This window comes from Balaenoptera ricei, chromosome 9 (assembly GCF_028023285.1).
Source record: "Balaenoptera ricei isolate mBalRic1 chromosome 9, mBalRic1.hap2, whole genome shotgun sequence".
NCBI classification, from domain to species: Eukaryota; Metazoa; Chordata; class Mammalia; order Artiodactyla; family Balaenopteridae; genus Balaenoptera; species Balaenoptera ricei.
Window position 1 is genome coordinate 55,641,501 of NC_082647.1, and position 19,803 is coordinate 55,661,303.

Genomic DNA, 19,803 nt, shown 5'->3' on the forward strand with positions numbered 1-19,803 from the left:
ATTAATGGTGATATTCAAATTCTGTCATTCCCTCTTCATTTGTTACATGCAGTGCATCTATGCAGAGAAACTTCACATATGAACTATCTGTTTACACTGAGGTACAGTGTATGCGAAAGTATATGAAAAGGGAAGGTAAATGCTTGACATATTCTTTTTAACAGTTTTTGAACTAATGAGATGGTTCCGTAGTACTCTCCAAATGTGACTCATGAGCTTCTTTTAAAGTCTCATTATAAACTTATTGATTTAAACATATTTAATTCCTTTCAATCACAAGTATTAGTTTATTGATGCTTAAATTGTCCCCTGTTTGAAGAGCGAGCGCCTCCTGTCTCCCTTTGGTGTATGTCAGCCGTCTTTGTAGTTACATGTTTTACGTCCGTCTCCTCGGTGAGACTTAAGTGCAGGGACTATGTCTGGGTTGTTTATTCTTTATCCCAAGCACAAAATCACAGTCTCTCAATTAGTATTTGTTGACTAGGAGGCAGGATATTAAAACTTAACTAAGGGCAGGGCTGTCTTGTGGAAGAGCATTTAGTTTAGTCTTGGTGGACTCAGAACTGGAATCAGAGAGTAGAAGTTACAGGAAGCAGATTTTGGCTCAACATAAAAAAGGACTAAGTAATTTGGGTATTTTAGAGGGGTTGAGTTCCACCAAAGTCTTTTGAGGAGCTACTTTGTTCCAGGGAGTGGGAGGACAAAGACAATCAAGCCAGTCAGGATTTTTTTGTCTGTTCAGGAGCTTGAATGATCACTGAGGTTACTTCTACTTATAAGGTAATACGACTCTCAAATCCTTTATTGACAGATTTTATTTTTGGAAAGGTACAAGTTTTAAATTATTGAAATGTAATTATTTTATTTTCTCCCATGAACAATATATGTTCCTCTAATTTTATGTTTCAAAGTATTATGAGTTTTTACATTTAATAAAACATCATTATCAATATTTTGTCAAATGTACAAACTCATAATAATTGTTGGTTGAGCACACCCTTTTTCTCACTGCATTAAATCATTAGACATTTTGCATTATTAATCACATCCTAATAAGTAGCCATTATGCTATTCTCTTATAAATCTTCGGATTTTTTTTTTTTAAGAAATTAATTTAACAGAAATGGCATTAGTCTTTTTCCTCTTCTCTCTGCATTATTTTGATAAAGATTAGGGTGAGGTGTGATTACTGACAACTTACCTTGAAATTCTAAATTTACTTTTCCAGAATAAAGTATTGTAGACAACACTTCTAGAATATTTCAGAATATCAAAGGTTAAATAGTATTGAGATGATTTCTCATTTACACCTGAATATAAATTGAATTTAGGTGGAAATAGCAAGGCCATGAATATTTAGTTGTTTTTAATTTTTGAAGTGTGTATGTGAGACAGTATAGTCAGCGTTCCAACAGTGTCTTAAGAGGGAATTAACAAAAGAAGCACTAATGGTAAAACCTTTAAAATGTTTTTAATGACTTCGCCAAAAATTTATAAGTTCAGCTCAAAATATTGTCCTTGACGTGCTCCGCCTTGCCATTGTCACTCCCTCAGTAGTAACTACATTTCCTTCTATTGCTTCTAAATCAATACAGTAAGGAAACAAAAGCATTGTATCTCCCTGCACTCAGTATTATTTTTCATAGCAGTTTCTCTTGCGACAAAATCATAATGGAAGAGAGAGGCAGAATATATTAAATTTACCAGAATATATTAAATTTCTTCTAGGTGTATTGCCTTAATTTCCTTTATGTCCTCTACACATAATTTCTTCTAGGTGTAAGCACATGAACACTATTTTCAAAGATGACCTAGATAATATTTGTTATTTTGTTTTATTGTACTAAGTTATCTTATGAATTTGAGGTAACTAATGTGATAGAAAACCTTTAGGCTTTCCTTTGAGGACTGTCTATAAGGAAATTCTCTTTGTGCATTGTCTTTTGAGCCTGGCAAATTTACCCTAAGTGGGGAGTTTTCCTTTATAGGGTTCACAAAATGTTAAAGTAACAAATGCATGAAAAAATGAATAGGCTGTGCTCCTTATTCAAAACTTCTCGATCTTGCATAACCCACACAAGATCATTTTATTATTTACAAACTTAGGGCACATAGATTTGTGGACAGAATTTCTGAAGTTGGCAGAGATTTGGATCTGTGGTTAGGACCGGTTTGAAAGCTGGATCCACTTTAGCGTGGCTTTGCCAGGACAGCTAGCCTCTCCATGTCTGTGTGTGGATAGCTCTGTGCTCGGACGTTCCCCTGGCTTTTCCTCCTGATGCAGTTGACAGCTGTTCCTGTGTGACAGGCGGACTAAAGCAGTGTCACTTGTCCTTGGGTCTGAAGTGAGCTTCACAGTGAGGACACGCTGGGAAAGGCAGTGGTTGGAAGAATTAGAAAATAGTAAAGAATCTCTGAAATTAAAAGAGCTCCCTAGATAGCTTAGAATAACTAGACACAAACCTGGCAATATCTCCAATAGAAAGTTCTGTGGTGGGCTTCCCTGGTGGCGCAGTGGTTGAGAATCTGCCTGCCAATGCAGGGGACACGGGTTCGAGCCCTGGTCTGGGAAGATCCCACATGCCGCGGAGCAAGTAAGCCCGTGAGGCACAATTACTGACCCTGCGCGTCTGGAGCCTGTGCTCCGCAACAAGAGAGGCCGCGATAGTGAGAGGCCCGCGCATCGCGATGAAGAGTGGCCCCCACTTGCCACAACTAGAGAAAGCCCTTGCACAGAAATGAAGACCCAACACAGCCAAAAATAAATAAATAAATAAAAAAAAAAAAAAAAAGAAAAGAATGGAGAGTGAGGGCATTTCACTTTAAAAAAAAAAAAAAGAAAGTTCTGTGGTGATATTAACACAATTGAAAGCATTTTTTTTGCTATATTATTTACCTGAATTAATGTTTCCATTGCCAATCAAGTCTTGATTACCTTCTATTCATTAGCCTTTGATTTAATTAATAAAACTTGTTAAAGAGAAATCTTCAATGTTTTCCTGTAAACAGCTCTAATTTATTGATTCAATTTGAATTTTGTAATTATTCTAAAGAACTTCAATGTTTGAAGTATGTGTTTTGAATACTTAATAAAATAGTTTAAACCACACAAGGTAATTATTAGATACCATGTTTATTTTGTTTTTCATATAATAATAGGTATCTTCTTTTGATATCTCTAAAAAAATGACATTTTGTTAGAGTTCGTCACTTAGAATTTCAAGTGTTTCGGTCCGTACTAAAGTTTAAAAAATATGCCCCAAAGGTAGAACATTGGAAAATGTGTAATGTTATTTTTTCAAAAGGTACCTTTTCCAAAAGTGGAGCCAGTGACTTATGTTTTTACTAGACTTTAGAACTGAGGGATTCAGTAGTTGATGAGTGTCTAGACTTGTAGAGAAAAACTAATTAAGAAAAGAGAGAGTCACAATCAATGACTCTAAGGTTAGAGGCTATTTGATAATCAATATGGTTCTTAATGGGAAACCAATGAAGCAGTTGGAGAAGAGGGAAATACTGGTTACTAGTCTGGGCTCAGATTATTAAAGATAGTGAGGGTTTTGAAACATGTCTGTTGGGTGAAAAAGTTTAATTAACAAAGCAGTCTATAAATTCTAAAATCTTAAGGAAATGAAAACTTTCTATATCTTCACGCATCATCAAAAACAAAGAGACTGAACCTTTAATTTGAAAAAAGAAAACAAACATGAAAGAAGATATCGAAATCTTTTTATAAATTTTATATTTTTGAAATTATTGAAAATAATAATTTTATACTTTATTCTTGAGATACTTGTAGGTATGAGGAAAGAAATATCAGTATATTAACATTATTAATATTCATTCAATAAAATATTTTGAGAGTCTACTCTGTGCCAGACAGTTTTAGGCATTGGGCATGTAACAGTTAACAAAACAGAAAAAGAGTTTCTTTGCTCCTGGAGCTAATAGTCTAGTATAAATTTTAAGGAATTTTTTAGTTTCATATGATGTAATACATAAAATCTCAATGTCTTTAACTGCTGTGACTATCGTAACTATAAGAAATTGATAGTTGGAGGTTTTAAATCATGGAGAGTTGTGCTTCAGAATCAGGATCCCATTAACCTGGATCTTATTCTTTTATGCAGTTTATCATAGTAAATATGTTCAAAACTTTTTTCGGCACAAAAATAATGCACACTAGCCTATGAGATTGCTTAAAGGTGTTCCTTTTCTAGTTGCATTTAAAGCATGAGTGCTGGTTCAATTAAAGGCTCTTCTCCTTTCAATGTATTGCAGGGGACTCATAGCTTCATGGTCTCAGAGTGTGTTTTAAGCAGATAGCCTTCCAAAATCACAAATTCCCTGTATTCCAGAATTCAGTTCATGGTATATGCAAGCCAGCGATCTCAAGGGAAAGGGAAAAGCTTTGTGGGAAGAAGTTTGTATGTGTTTTTTATGGGTGAGGGGAGAATATTGATAAATGAAGGCAAAATTCCAAGCAGTTCCTGGAATCAGTTCCTGCCTCCTCAGGGAGCCAGTGACGAGCTCAGCTGGGCTGAGAAAGTCTGTGCAGATGTGAGTACTGACTGCATCCCAGCCCCAAGCCCTGCCAGAGGCCTCCCTTAGTCATAAAGGGCAAAATGGCCAGCGCAAGGCACACTCACCAGTTGAACCCCATGTGAGTATTAATTTTTTGCTTGCACCTGGGTACCTAGAGGATAATCAGGATTAGAAGAAAATCAAGGTGATGTACTCAGGAGAGGAGAGTTGCAGAGCAGAAAAGCGGCAAGCCTGTCCTCCCAGCTGAGAGACACAAGGGAAAATAAACATGACTCCTAGCCTTGAGGAGACGGCACATTGTGGAGCGTTATAACTGGATGTCCTTTGACTACTGTAACCAATAATATAGTTCAACAATCAGTTTGATGAGGGATGCCACTAGGATGGTTGGGCTGTGAGGATTCCCTTGACCTTTGTGCCTGTGGCAGTTTTTTTTTTTTTTTTTTTTTTTGATCGAAAACAGACCAATTGGATGCAGTTCTTTAGAAAGAGACATTCAAATTCTTTATTTCAGACTCAGGCACTGGATTCTCTGGGCCACATGAGCTCTCCTTTGCTGATTCCATAGCCTCTAAAGATTTTTGGTTGCAATTTAAATTGCAGTGAGAAACCATTTTTCACCTATCAGATTGGCAAAATCAATGGTTGATAACATAGTATATCCTGGTAAAGGGGAAACAGGAGCTCCTATTTTCTATAGGTTGTATAAATTGGTACAACCTGTATGTAGGATAATTTCTCAGTATCATCAGAGTTAGAATTTAGAAATACACATTATTATCTTTTTTTTTTTTTTTTGGCTGTCCACACCCTACTTTGGTTTTTTTTTTAATTTCAACATCTTTATTGGAGTATAATTGCTTTACAATGGTGTGTTAGTTTCTGCTTTATAACAAAGTGAATCAGCTATACATATACATATATCGCCATATCTCTTCCCTCTTGCATCTCCCTCCCTCCCACCCTCCCTATCCCACCCCTCTAGGGGGTCACAAAGCACCGAGCTGATCTTCCTGTGCTATGTGGCTGCTTCCCACTAGCTATCTATTTTACATTTGGTAGTGTATATATGTCCATGCCACTCTCTCACTTCGTCCCAGCTTACCCTTCCCCCTCCCCATATCCTCAAGTCCATTCTCTAGTAGGTCTGCGTCTTTATTCCTGTCCTGCCCCTAGGTTCTTCATGATCTTTTTTTTTTTTTTTTTAGATTCCATATATATGTGTTAGCATACGGTATTTGTTTTTCTCTTTCTGACTTACTTCACTCTGTATGACAGATTCTAGGTCCATCCACATTCTACTTTTAGGAATTTGTCTTACAGATGTATTTTTACATGGATGAAATTATGTCCAAGAATAGTTATTATATCATTGTTTTATGGCCAAAAATTGGGAACCTGCTAAATGCTTATCAATAGAAGACTGGCGTTAAATTAAGCATACTACACGCATACAAAGGAACACCCTGTGGTCTTTCAAAAGCAAGAGACAATTTTCCATGAATTTATGAGGCAGTCACCAAAATATATCGAGTGATAAAAATAATATACACTGTACCCTGTATGCCGTACTACCATTTGTGTGTGTATGTGTGTGTGTGTGTTAAGTATATATGTTAAGCTAAGTCACCTCTCTGAGGTAAGTGGTGACCTCAGAGGGTGGGAACTGGGTGTGGCAGGGAGATTTACTTTTCATTAAATGCTTTGTGCTTCTTTTACTTATTTTAATTAAGGAAGTATGTTGGTAAGCCTAGTCAAGGTAGAAAGTAGAGCAGTCAACTAGAAGACCAATATAGATAATCATGTCTTTATTTTATTAACAGAATAGATTGGATAAAAACTTATCTGCCTAGCGTAATCTTACTTTTTTTTTTTTTTTTAAGAAATTCACGTTCTTTTATTTATTTATTTATGACTGTGTTGAGTCTTCGTTTCTGTGCGAGGGCTTTCTCTAGTTGCGGCAAGTGGGGACCACTCTTCATCGCGGTGCGCGGGCCTCTCACCATCGCGGCCTCTCTTGTTGCGGAGCACAGGCTCCAGACGCGCAGGGTCAGTAATTGTGGCTCACGGGCCCAGTTGCTCCGTGGCATGTGGGATCTTCCCAGACCAGGGCTCGAACCCGTGTCCCCTGCATTGGCAGGCAGATTCTCAACCACTGCGCCACCAGGGAAGCCCCGTAATCTTACTTTTAATTAGAGCTGATACGCATTTAGAATGTGTCTAAAAGAAACATCTGCTTTGGATAGGTCTTGTGTAATTTTGTAAAAGTTAAGAATAGTAAAATATTCTTAACTTTTATTTTGATGATATACTGCATTATAAAACCAATCAGACTAATGTAATTTTAGGAGGCTCTAGTAAAAAAAAAATAGTGAAAAAGGGAGGAATGGGTGATGCTGAGAGAGAGACAGAGAGACAGAGAAAGAAGAGGGAAGAGAGAAGGAAGAAGATTGATTGTCAGGTTTCCGTCCTTGGGGATTGAATGACTTCAACTTAAGACTGAAGATGAAGACATTTCGGCAAAAGAAACAGAGGCGCTATTGGAGAAACAAAGGGAGAGTGTTATTTTGACGACTTGAGTTTTAATTAATCTGTGAATAATTGATCGAACATGGTGTTTTTGTTAAGCACTAGTTTCATTTTGGAAAGAACATAGAGTGAATCACAGAAAACTTCAGTTAAATCTTGGACTATGCAAGTGAGAATATTTAAAATGTGAATATTTAAAGTGTGAATATTTATGATGATGATACAGGATTCCCAGCCTTACTGAAATTAATCTTGTTGTGGTGGCATAATTGAGTCCTGACATTTTTCAATGCAAAAATGCATAAAATATAAATTGTAAGGAAGACAATTAGAACCATAACGGGAACATATTTTCACGGATTTGCTTCTCATCTTTTGTTTTGTTTCTCCAGGGTAAATGGGAAGTTGGTAGCCCTGAAGGTGATCAGGCTGCAAGAAGAAGAAGGTACACCTTTCACAGCTATCAGGGAAGGTAGGCATTTTCTCTTGTTATCTTTGCTTTTGTGTTTGCATGATGCCCATAGCTGTTTAACTATTATGCACCTCTGAATATGCTGCATTTCTAAGTTACATGGTTATATTTCTAATTGGAACGTGTAAACTGAAATTTAAAAATCAGTACCTCTTATGATCATAGCAATTCATGTTAAATAAAATAAAACTATCCTGCTATATACTCAGGTGTGGAGAAAAAAACTGCTGTGCATTGATGGTGAGACTATCACTAACTGAGGAATCTTACATGTCTGATTTTGTTTGCAGAGCTCCACACACATATTAATCTAGAGTTACTCTATATTCATGACTTTTAAGGAAAGTTCTTAAAAATGAGGGGATTATGCTATCTTATTAGTCTTCTGTATTTCTTCTTTCTTGATTTTTGTTCCTGTTCTTTAATATATTTTCTGTTGGTTTTTCTTATTGATTTATAGATGCTCTTTATATATCAGCATCATGTATGTTGTAATATTTTCTTCCATTCTGTCATTTTTCTAAAAAGTCTTTTTAACAGTTATTTGCTACATATAAATTTTAAATTTTTATGAAATGAAATTGCTCTATCTTTTGCTTTATTACTTCCTGCATAGTTTCTCTACTTCAAGAGAATAAAATACCTTCTTTTATTAGTGGGATCTTTTCAGTTCACTTTCAGAAATTTTAGTATTAATAGCTTCACCTCTACTACATTTTTAAAAGTACAAATCTTGAAATAAGACTTCAGTTTATTTTTGCATTGAAGGAACCACAGTTACTTTTCTGATGCTCCACAACAAGATAAATAACAGATTTACTACAATAGTATTAAGATATTGATGAACTAAATGTAGTCTGTCACTGGTCTGATTTGTTTCCCTGACCAGGGATTGAACCTGGGCCACAGCAGTGAAAGCCTGGTATTCTAACCACTAGGCCTCCAGGGAACTCCCAAGAAGTCTACTTTCTGTTTCACTTTCTCACCTTTCATTCTCCTTTTCATACCACTTCAGTTTGGTTTCTATCATTCCTGTTTAGCTAACACCAGATTTTCCAAGTAGGTAGCTTTTCTCTCTCTCTCTTGTGTTGTCTCCTTCTCTAAATATTATGGAGTTTTAGGACAGGGAAGGGGCCTTCTTTTCTCTAATCAGCACTCTTTCCCATGTGATTTTATTCATGAGTTAAATAGCAACTATAACATGATGACCTACACATGCCTCTCTTTAGCTAAGACCCTGTCTTTGTTTCCATTCTCACATATCCTTCTGCCTACCTGGCATTTCCTCTTGAATCCAGTAATATATAAAAATGATAATATATCACTCTCAAGTGAGGTTTATTCCAGGAATAAAATACTTGTATTTGGTCTGATGGGATTGGAAACCACTGGCTGAGAGGGAGCAGTGGGTTCCCATTGAGCTGTGAATTTGATTATGGTAAACCCTGAATGTTAAGGAGTAGGAGAGGGGCAAAGAGTTGCTGGGCCAAGAGAGAAGCAAAAGGAAAATGATACTGGGCAGCAGGCATGCTTCTTAGCATGTGGGGCGTGCACTAGAATTAACCAGCCTAACCTTGCTAATGGTGCCTTCCCAGATTCAAGGTTAAGAGGAAGTTCCTAATGATATTAGAGGATCCAGCTTTGACAGTTGGGTCCATCAGTGGGAAGCTCAAGGGAAGAAGCAAGTAGGGTTATATTAAAGTTTTTGATGATCTGTCTGTTCATACTGGCTGGGTATGAGGCAAGGCCCTTGGGCACATGGTAAACCTTGAGATAAGCTTAGGAGCTGGCCCCGAGCTGCGGTTGTGTCATAGAATGCAGGGCTCTGTAGGTGGGACCTGGTTCTGTGGGTTAGAGAGCCTCTGAGGACTTCTGAGCTGAGTGTATTAGGAGGATAAATCTGATATTAGGATGTGATATAGATTAGATAAGGAGGAAGCCAGAAGCTGATAAATCAGTCATTCAGAGCAGTGCAGATTTGAAGTCATGAGGATTTATTAGAAAGCAGTGACAAAAAATGACGTTGTAGAGAAAGAAATGCCAGACCTAGGTGAATTATTAGTTATAGGCAATTTGAGAGGGAAATATCAATGGTTTTGAGTTTGAATGAGTAAAAACAATGGTGCCAGAGAGAGAAATAGTTTTTGATTGCATGGAGAATTGCTTTTAACGCTTTGCAGTTTGAAAGGGCTATTATCCAACTTAACCTTCACATTAGCCCTTTGAAGGTTCTTTTTTGGGGGGGTGTAGAATTTATATTGTTTGCAGAATTCGTATGATTAATATGGAATTGAGGCTCAGAGAGGTTAGATGACTTGTCCAAGGACTTGAATCTTGGACCTAGACTTTCTTAGATTATAAAACAGGGTCCATACTAACTTCGTGGAGTAGTTGATTAGGGTTTTACACATTGGGGTTTGAGTTCATGAGACATCTATACAAAAATGTCTTTTTGTGATGTGGAAGTGTGGCTCACAAGAAGCCAGCATAAACAGTATATATTAACATGGTCTTTAACAAGTTGAACAAGTGGTAAGATTTTTATGGGAGATAACTTTGAGTGAAAACAGAGAGCTAAGTTGCAAGACAGTGTTGCAAAGTTGGAAAGCCTCATATTAGAGTCTGGAAAGCTGGGTTTTGATCCTGACTTTGTTTTTCATCACCATGCTAGTTTGCTAGGGCTGCCATAACACAGTACCACAGACTGAGTGGCTCAAACAGCATCTCATGGTTCTGGAGGCTAGAAGTCCAAGGTCAAGGTGTCAGGGCCCCCCTTCTGATGGCCATGAAGGAAGGATTTGTTTCAAGCCTTTCTTGGCTAATAGATGGCTGTCTTTACCCTGTGTCTTCACATCATCTTCTCTCTGTGCCTTTGTCCAAATTTCCTTTTCTTATAAGGACACCAGTTATATTGGATTAGGGTCCACTCTAATGACCTCACTTAATTACCTCTGAAAAGAATTCTATTTCAAATACCATCATATCCTGAGGTGCTGGAGTTAGGACTTCAACATATGCATTTTAGGAGACACAATTCAATCTGTAACATCACCTAATGGTGTTGGGCCTCAGCAACCCTACTTGCAGAACACAGGAGTTGGTTTGTGCCTTCAGGAACCATCTACCTCTGCATTATGGTTTTGATTTCCCAAGGAGTCTTTAAACTCAGAGTTCTGAATGCTCTGGAGATGAATGGTACAAGAATTATTGAGGCCTGAAGGAACTGATCACAACAAGACATTGTATTTTCCTTTGAATAAAATATGTTACGTTTTTCCTAATAAAATCTGACTTCCGAGTGATTTTTAATGGAGATAAATGACCATATAGTAAGAAAAAGAAACTCTGGGCAGTTTTGGTTATTTATTCCTCTCTTGCCTTTCATAAGTCTTATTTTTCTGTTATTTATGTGTGGAAGCAAAACCTAGCACCATTGCTCACTCTCTTTTGCTATTACTAATACTAGAAATCCATGCAGAATAACTCCTCTGTGTACCTAGTGGTAGAACTTGAAATATTTAGGATGAGGGTGGTAGATGCTTGGGGTATATTCAGTTTTACACTTTTTACATTGATGAGGGAGTGGCAAGGCTTGTTCAATTGAGAGGAAGCAGTTTAATTTGAGTTTGCCTTTTTTCTGCTGCTTGGTCAATTTCCTCATTCACAAAACGTCAATAGCAGGAAGATTTCAAAGTAGGAAAGCACTGTGCATAGTAAAGTAGTTTTCAAGTGGCTGCTTGCCACTTCTAACCTTACCTGGGAATTTAGATGTTAACACATAATTTCCACCTAAAGTGGAAACACTTGTAAGCAACCCTAATCTTACCTAGATTTATGTCCAAAGATGGACTTTGAATTTTATCTTATAGAGCTAGAGTGCTTAATGGCTTAATTCAGGTTCAGGTGCTTTGAAACTCGTTCTGTCTTTGATGGGAGCTTAGAGAAATTAAGTAGCTGTGCTGAGGCCAGCTTTTCTATTTTAACTTAAAATCTTTATATGATATCATCATGGTTTTTGATGGTACTGATAAAGAGTCAGGAGATACAAGAAAGGTTTGAAAGGAAGTAGATGAAATGTCTTAGGATACAAGAAAGGTAGCAGTTACAGGAAGGGAAAGATAGTAAGTTCAATCTCAACATGTTAAGTTTGAGGTTGGACATTCATGTGGCAATTGTTCATATGGTGTGCAATACAGATAATAGGCCAGTTGTACGTAAATTGGGGACCTTACTTGGCACTTCCAAGTACATGATCTCATTTAATCTTTCAACATTGTGAGAAAGGTTGATGTTACTATCTTCGTGTTAATAATTATGAAGCTGGGATCTAAAGAAATTTTTGTCCAAAGTCACACAAATAATTATGTGGCAGGTATGGAGTTCAGCTTGGGTCTTCTACCTAGTACCCTGACACATGCTAGCCATTCAGTATGTGTTGAATGAATAAGTGAATGAATGAGTGAATAAATTCCAAATCCTTACTTTTTATTCTACTATACTGCATTACTGTTGACACAGAAACCTGTACGATCAAAATTATATAGAGAGACTTTCCGGCTGTTAAGAAGCAGACAGGTGAAGTTGGGAAAGCACCATACAGCAAAATTCTGAGTCTTGATGAAGACTGTGCAACTAGCTATGTGATGGTGAGCAAGTCACTTAACATATTTTGTTTTTAGTTTCTTTCTCTTTGAAATGGAGGGGTTGGACTATATGATCTTATATCTTCATGATTAAAATAATAGTACCAGCGTGGATCTTTTCCTGGATAAAGGATCTATAATTGTATCATCAGTATTCCTCATCCACACCTGCTGTAGTGTGATGCACATTATTGTGCTTAGAATATTTCTTTTAAACCTTCTAATAATAACCCTTTGTCTGTCACTGAAAAAATTAACATGAATTGCTTCAGAGCATTTAACAATTGACAAAAATTTTTTAAGTGGAAGATAAAAATCTACGAGTCTAGACTTTGATTCTAAGTAAGCTTATGTAAATTGCCAAAATTGTTATTCTTTGTAAGTCTGAGTAATTTGATGGGTGTCTGCCAATTGATATCAACAAAAAATTTGCAAGCTCTCAGATAATGTGACTTTAAAAACTATAAAATCATGTATTTTCTTTTTCATGTCTTTAATTTTAAAGGATAAAGTTTTTTTAATGAAAGAACATTTCTTGTCTGCTTTAAATTTGTAAAAAATTTTATATTATATTTTGTCTTATTTTATTTGGAAATACAATTTTCAGCTTATATTTGAAAACATAAGTATTTTATTGGAAATATAAATTAAGCTCTGATACATTTATATTTAAAACACATTTAGAAGAACTATGTAACTAGTTCTAATTTGAAGGCATTTATAACTGGCTAAAAATCTTTATAGACTTTTTTGGTACCTGTCATGCTAATAACATTTTAAAGATGCTACCTCATTTAATTCCCACAATAATCCTGTGTTAAATGTAGATATTAGTATCTCCATATTACCGATGAGGTAATTGAGGCCTAGAGATAAGTAAATTATCCTGTGTTACACAGTTTACTAGGAAACAGCTAAGTTAGGGTTTTAACTGGGGTCTTTTAAGTGAAGAGTTTGTTTCAAAGGTGATACCTTCCTCCCTTCAAAATTTCTTGGCTAATTTTTAAAAAGTGATGGGAATCCATAATCTACATATCAACCGCTTGTCATGATAGTAATTATCATAGCTGCTACCAGTTGCTTTATAAAAATACCGTCCATTGGTATACCTTTGTTACTTCTCAGTATTTGAGAAACTGTTATACTGTTTTGCTGCCTAAGCTATGTTCTATCTAGTGACTTAGAAATAGTCAAAAGATGGCAAACTTTAAACAGTAATTAATTCATGACCACTGTCATTACCACCAACAGGATTTAGTGTTATTTACCTTTGAGCTCTAGTTTAAGATAAATTTCCTGAATGTTGAAAGAACATTCAAGGATGATAGTAAACAAGGAGACTTTTTAAAAAAAAAAATTATTTATCTATTATTTTTTAATTTTATTTTTGGCTGCATCAAGTCTTCGTTGCTGCACGCGGGCTTTCTCTAGTTGCGGCGAGCAGGGGCTACTCTTCCTTGTGGTGCGCGGGCTTCTCATTGCAGTGGCTTCTCTTGTTGCAGAGCGTGGGCTCTAGGTACGGGGGCTTCACTAGTTGTGGCACACAGGCTCAGTAGTTGTGGCTCGCGGGCTCTAGAGCACAGGCTCAGTAGCTGTGGCGCACGGGCTTAGTTGCTCCGCGGCATGTGGGATCTTCCCGGACCAGGGCTCGAACCCGTGTCCCCTGCATTGGCAGGCGGATTCTCAACCACTGCGCCACCAGGGAAGCCCAAGGAGACTTTTTAATATTCATTAAAAAAAATTGATAGGTCATGTATATTAGAAAGGAATTTGACAGTACCAGAAAGAGAGGATAGAGAAAGGAGCAAAAACATACTTGAAGAAATAATTGCCCAAACTTACTAAAGTTATTGAAAAATATGATTAATCTGTTATCCAAGAAGATAAATGAACCAAAATTAGGAGAAACATAGAGACCCATACCTAGACCCATCATTGTCCAACTGTAGGAAGACAAAGACAAAAAGAAAATCTTGAAAGCAACAGGAGTAAAATAACTCATTACATGCAGGAGAAAAAAATATGTTTAAGATCTAATCTCCCATCCAGACCAGTGGAGGCAAGAAAGCAATGTAATGACATATTTAAAATGTTCAAAAACAAGACAAAACAACCTGTCAACCAAAAATTCTCTATCCAACAGAACTGTCCTTCAAAAATGAAGGCTAAAGACATTTTCAGAGCAGCCACAAATTGGGAGAAAATATTTCCAAATAATATATCTGATAAAAGATTTATCTCCAAAATATATAAAATAGGGCTTCCCTGGTGGTGCAGTGGTTGAGAATCCGCCTGCCAATGCAGGGGACACGGGTTCGAGCCCTGGTCTGGGAAGAGCCCACATGCCGCGGGGCAACTGGGCCCGTGAGCCACAACTACTGAGCCTGCGCGTCTGGAGCCTGTGCTCTGCAATGAGAGGCCGCGACAGTGAGAGGCCCGCGCACCGCGATGAAGAGCGGCCCCCGCTTGCCGCAACTAGAGAAAGCCCTCACACAGAAATGAAGATCCAACACAGCCAAAAATAAATAAATAAATTAATTAATTAAAAAAAAATATATATATATATAATATATAGAGAGGTCCAAAACTCAATAATTAGAAAACTCCCCCAAATTTTTTAAATGGATGATTTGAATAGATATTTCACCAAAGAAGATATACCAGTGGCTGATTAGCCCATGAAATGAAGCTGAAAGTTGTTAGTCATAAAGAAAATGAAAATTAAAACCACAGTGTGATGTGACTATACACCTAATCCAATGGCTGTAATAGAAAAGACAAATAATACCAAGTATTGCAAAAATGTGGAGTAACTGGAACCCTCATACATTGCTAGTGGGAATATCAAGTGGTATACTCACTTTGGAAAACATGTTGACAGCTTTTTAATTTTTTATTTATTTTTAAAATAAATTTATTTTATTTTTGGCTGCATTGGGTCTTCATTGCTGCGAGCGGGCTTTCTCTAGTTGCGGCAAGCGGACTTCTCATTGTGGTGGCTTCTCTTGTTGCAGAACACTGGCTCTAGGTGCACGGGCTTCAGTAGTTGTGGCTCGCAGGCTCTAGAGTGCAGGCTCAGTAGTTGTGGCACACGGGCTTAGTTGCTCCACAGCATGTGGGATCTTCCCGGACCAGGGTTCGAACCCATGTCCCCTGCATTGGCAGGCGGATTCTTAACCAGTGCGCCACCAGAGAAGCCCTTGACAGCTTGTTTAAAAGTGGAATATTAAATTACCATATGACCCAGCATTTTCACTCCCGGAAATCTATCCAGGAGAAAGGAAAGCACTTCCACACAAAGACACGTACATGAATGTTTCTAGTGTTACTATGCAGAACAGGCGAAATCAAGAAACAACCTAAATGTCCATCAACCGTTGAATTGATACACAAAATGTCAAACATTCATATAGCAATAAAAAGGAGCTACCTACTGATAATATGCTTCAACATGTTTGAACCTTGAGGGACTTCCCTGGTGGTCAAAACTTCAGTGGTTAAAACTTCACCTTCCAATGCAGGCGACACAGGTTCCATCCCTGGTCAGGAAACTAAGATCCCACATACTGCGAGGCAACTAAGCCTGTGCGCCGCAACTACTGAGCCTGCACACTCTGGAGCCCACGCCACAACTAGAGAGAAGTCCACGCACCGCAACGAAGAGCCCGCATGCTGCAACTAAGACCTGATGTAGCCAAAAATAGAAATAAATAAATAAATAAATATTTAAAAAAAAAAAAAAAACCACGTTTGAACCTTGAAAACATTTATGCTCAGTTATATAAGCCTGGTTGTATATACATAAAACTCCCCCCAGAAAAGGCAAATCTGTAAAGACAGCAGATCAGTGGTTGCTTGCCTGGGGCTGGGTTTGGAAGAGGGGACTGACTGCAAACTGTCACCACTGTCTGGTGAAACGAAATTGTCCCACTACTGGATTTCGTTTATGGTTGGACAAATCTGAGATATGGTAATGGCTGCAGAGCCCTACAGATTTACTAAAAGTCGTTTTATTCTATATTTACAGTGGGTATCTTTTATGGTTTATATTATACCTCAAATAAATGTTTTCCTAATTCTATTGAAATGTATATTTATACACTTAGCTAAAAAATAGAAGAAAATTAATGTAACACTAGTGATGATAAAATCTTTAATTACTAATTAATAAGTTAATTATTAAATTGTTAAATCTAGAAAATCTTTATTCCTCTTTATCCCAACTTCTCTAAACTCTGTTATTTTTACTATCAGAAATAAAACTTATTTTGTTGAATATAAAAACTGATACCTCCTATTCTCAAAGGTCTTAACATTGATTAGTGGAGAAAGATAAACATTCTATCAGTTGAATTATAGGATCTAATTATAAATGTCTATAGAGGGGAAAGAGTGAGAGGGAAACTGTTGATAAGTCAAAGAGCCTTTAAATTAACGATGGAAGAGGTGGTGCCTGAGTGATGTTGTTCAGACAGTCACAGGGAAGATTTTGAGGGTCTCCTGTTGGTGTTACCCAGCCTCTCCTGTCATTACAAGAAACATGGGCCACTTCTACATCAGAACTTAAAAAAAAATTACTCCTACTCACGTGCCAGAAATTGTCTTCTAGTTAACAATGTTGACATCAGTGATGTTGGATGTTTCATTATTCCAGGAAGGCAGAGGGTGAGAAGTAGGTGCAGTCTCTGCGTGCTGAACTGACCTGCCCTAAGCACATGGAAGAAGGAAAGAGACAGCCTATAAAGTTGTGCTAAAGAACCTTTGAAGCCGTATGTCATTGCTGTCAGTTTTTGACAAATAGCTTTAATCACAACACGCTATTTGTTCAGTGAGATCAAATAACCCAACAGAAGCAAAAAAATCATTGTATAATTTATGCAGCCAAGAAGCTGATTGTAAATGGCGATCGACAGGTTGAACTTTTATGACTCTGTAGTGGAGAAGCAGCCAGAGCAGCTATATATCGGAGGAAGGAATGTCCCTTACCCTTTTCAAGCCCGAGTCCTCCCGATCCCTCCCCAGCTCTGCTTTGACCATCTTTTAAGACCTTATTTAAGTCCCGTCTTTTCCCTGAAACTTTTTTGACTTTCACAGAAATAATCTTTTTCCTTTTGTGCTCTTTTTGCTTGCTCTGCTTTTGTTGTTGTTGTTTTCTCCTTTATAAACTTATCTAAACTTATCTCTTAGCACTTTCTGCATTATACTTTGTGATGTGCTCAGTTGTGTTCAGTTGTAAACTATTGATAACCTCTGGGGCCTTTGTATTCTGAGGGTTGTGGTATGAAGCCAGCATTGACTAATCATGTCCCAGCTCTTTCTCTGCTGCCACCAAAATGGAACTAACCAAGAGTCCAGTTAGTGTTTTAATGGAATTTAAACAGTATTGAAAAGGACCATAGTGGTTTCTGGATTAAAAAGAAAGAGAGCTCTGGTGTGGACATGGAAGAGATTTGGGCTGAGCTTAAATTATAGTGTCTTAGTTGGTTTGGGCTGCTATAACAAAATACAGAGACTGCGTAGCTCATAAACAGCAGAAATTTATTGCTTACGTTTCTGGAGGCTGGAAGTCCCAGATCAGGGTGGCAGGATGGTTGGGTGAAGGCTCTCTTCCAGGTTGAGACTTCTCACTGTATCCGCATGTGGTGGAATTGGCTAGAGAGCTCTGTGGGAGCTCTTTTGAAAGAACATTAATTCCAATTCCCTGGCGGTCCAGTGGTTAGGATTCTGGGCTTCCACTGCAGGGGGCACGGGTTTGATCTTTGGTGAACTAAGATCCTGCGTGCCGTGTGGCACAGCCAAAAAATAAAAACAAATTTTTTTTTAAAAATTAAAGAACATTAATCCCATTCATGAGGGCAACACCCTCATGACTTAACTACCTCCCAAAGGCCCCACCTACTAGTACTATCGGCTTTGGGGGTTAGGACTACAAAATATGAATTTTTCAGGGGTGGAGGAGGTACAAACATTTAGACCATAGCAGATAGGCAGGATTCATGTAAGGAGAAATGAACAGAGAAAGGCATGCCCGCTAGGGTAGCTGACTAAGGTAAATATCACTTCTTCCCCTCCACCTCAACCCCATCACCAGTTTGACAGCCAATGAGGAAGTAAATCTCTTGACAGTGGGGTGTGTAGGTTGTTCCTAAATGTTTTCTTATGAAAAGTCTAGCTGTTCCTGTGTTCTTTGATAATCTACTAAAAAGATAATTTGGGTATTGTTCTGGAAACTTCTGGGTTTTTTTTTTTTTTCTTAACATTTTGTTATTGTTGTTGTTACTCTGATATTTGTTACTATGTGTTTCATTGTTGACCCTGAATCATTAATGTGGCTGGGGCATCTGGGATAATTGGTGAGGAAAAAACCAAGAGACCCAGGGATCTGCAAGAGAATGCCATGAAGCCTGAGAAAGGGGAGCTAGAACAAGACACTGAAAAGGAAGAAGGTGTCCAGTTGAGGGGGATTAATAAGGAGCTAAGAACAATTTGAGTGTCTTAGAGTGAGTTTGAGGTTGACAGAACCATTTATAGAAACAGGAAGCCAGAGGTGGAAGCAGTTTTATGGTCAGAGGGATTGAATAGATGTTACATATGCTGAACTTGAGGTGATAGCCATTTATACCAGTTAGAAATCACCAAACCATAGGATTTTAGAGCTGAGAAGAATTTTAGTGACCATGTCATCTGGTTCCTTCATTTTACAAAAGAACAAACTGAGTCCTACAGAGTTCAGTAGGTAGTTTGAACTACCAAGATCAGGAGAGCTAGGCTTGGAGTGAAAGTCATGTTGAATCATTATTGTAGAGAAGATGGTCGGAGATCTGGCAGTGAATCACATCTTGAAAATGCAACCCTCACCACAGATTATAACTGATCTCAGTGGGAAGTGCCAAAAAGATACGTCATTTCGGTTTTTCTCTATTTCTCATTTTCCTCTGACATTTTGGAATGTGGTAGAACTCTTCAGAAGACCCGTCAAATAATTCCTATTTTAATTTTTTAAAAAACAGATTAATACCATATGTGGAGAAAATGTACCATATAGTTTATTGTGGGAAAAGTTTAGAAGTAGAAAGTTAAAGGAAATTTTAGTGTAGGACATTTGTATTTTTGGATACATGCCATCTCAGTCAAGTCCCTGAGTATACTCACAAGGATTGAATTGATAATAGCACTTTTTAAAAGTGGTAACAATTTGAACAGGGCCCAAGAAAAAGAATTAAAGGAAATAATAAGCAAGAAATTGGCAGTGGTTCTGTTGTCTGTGAGCTGATACTTCTTCCTTCTGTCCTGAAGTTTAGGGCTAGTATGGGCAGGAACCAGCAGCAGGGGTCAGTTTTAATGATGACAACTTGGTTTCACAGAAGTACTTACGATTATAAAATTTTCTTGTTGAAGACCAGGATTAATTTTTCTGGAGGGGCGTTTTTTTTTTTCCTGGAGATTTGAGGCAGTTTCCATGATGAGCAGCAGATTGTTGGGTTTGTTTATTTAAGATGACCTGGGTAGTATTTTAGAAATTCTAAATGTGTAATAGGCATTTAATAAACAGTTGTCTATTAAATGACTTTCTAAGTGCCTTTAAATGTATTAAAATAATTGTAAGCCTGTGGG

General features: G+C 37.5%; 1 protein-coding gene across 3 annotated transcripts in view; it reads left to right on the forward strand.

The window, feature by feature from the left end:
* Positions 1-19,803, forward strand: part of CDK14 (cyclin dependent kinase 14) — a 573,947-nt gene that overhangs the window by 196,936 nt on the left and 357,208 nt on the right. For all 3 annotated transcript variants that reach the window (XR_009505030.1, XM_059933793.1, XM_059933794.1), the window contains one exon: positions 7,467-7,546. Coding sequence is in view for 2 of the 3 variants with exons in the window: in XM_059933793.1 (XP_059789776.1) it covers positions 7,467-7,546 (80 nt within the window). In the remaining variant the exon portion in view is untranslated. The remainder of the gene's footprint in view (positions 1-7,466; positions 7,547-19,803) is intronic.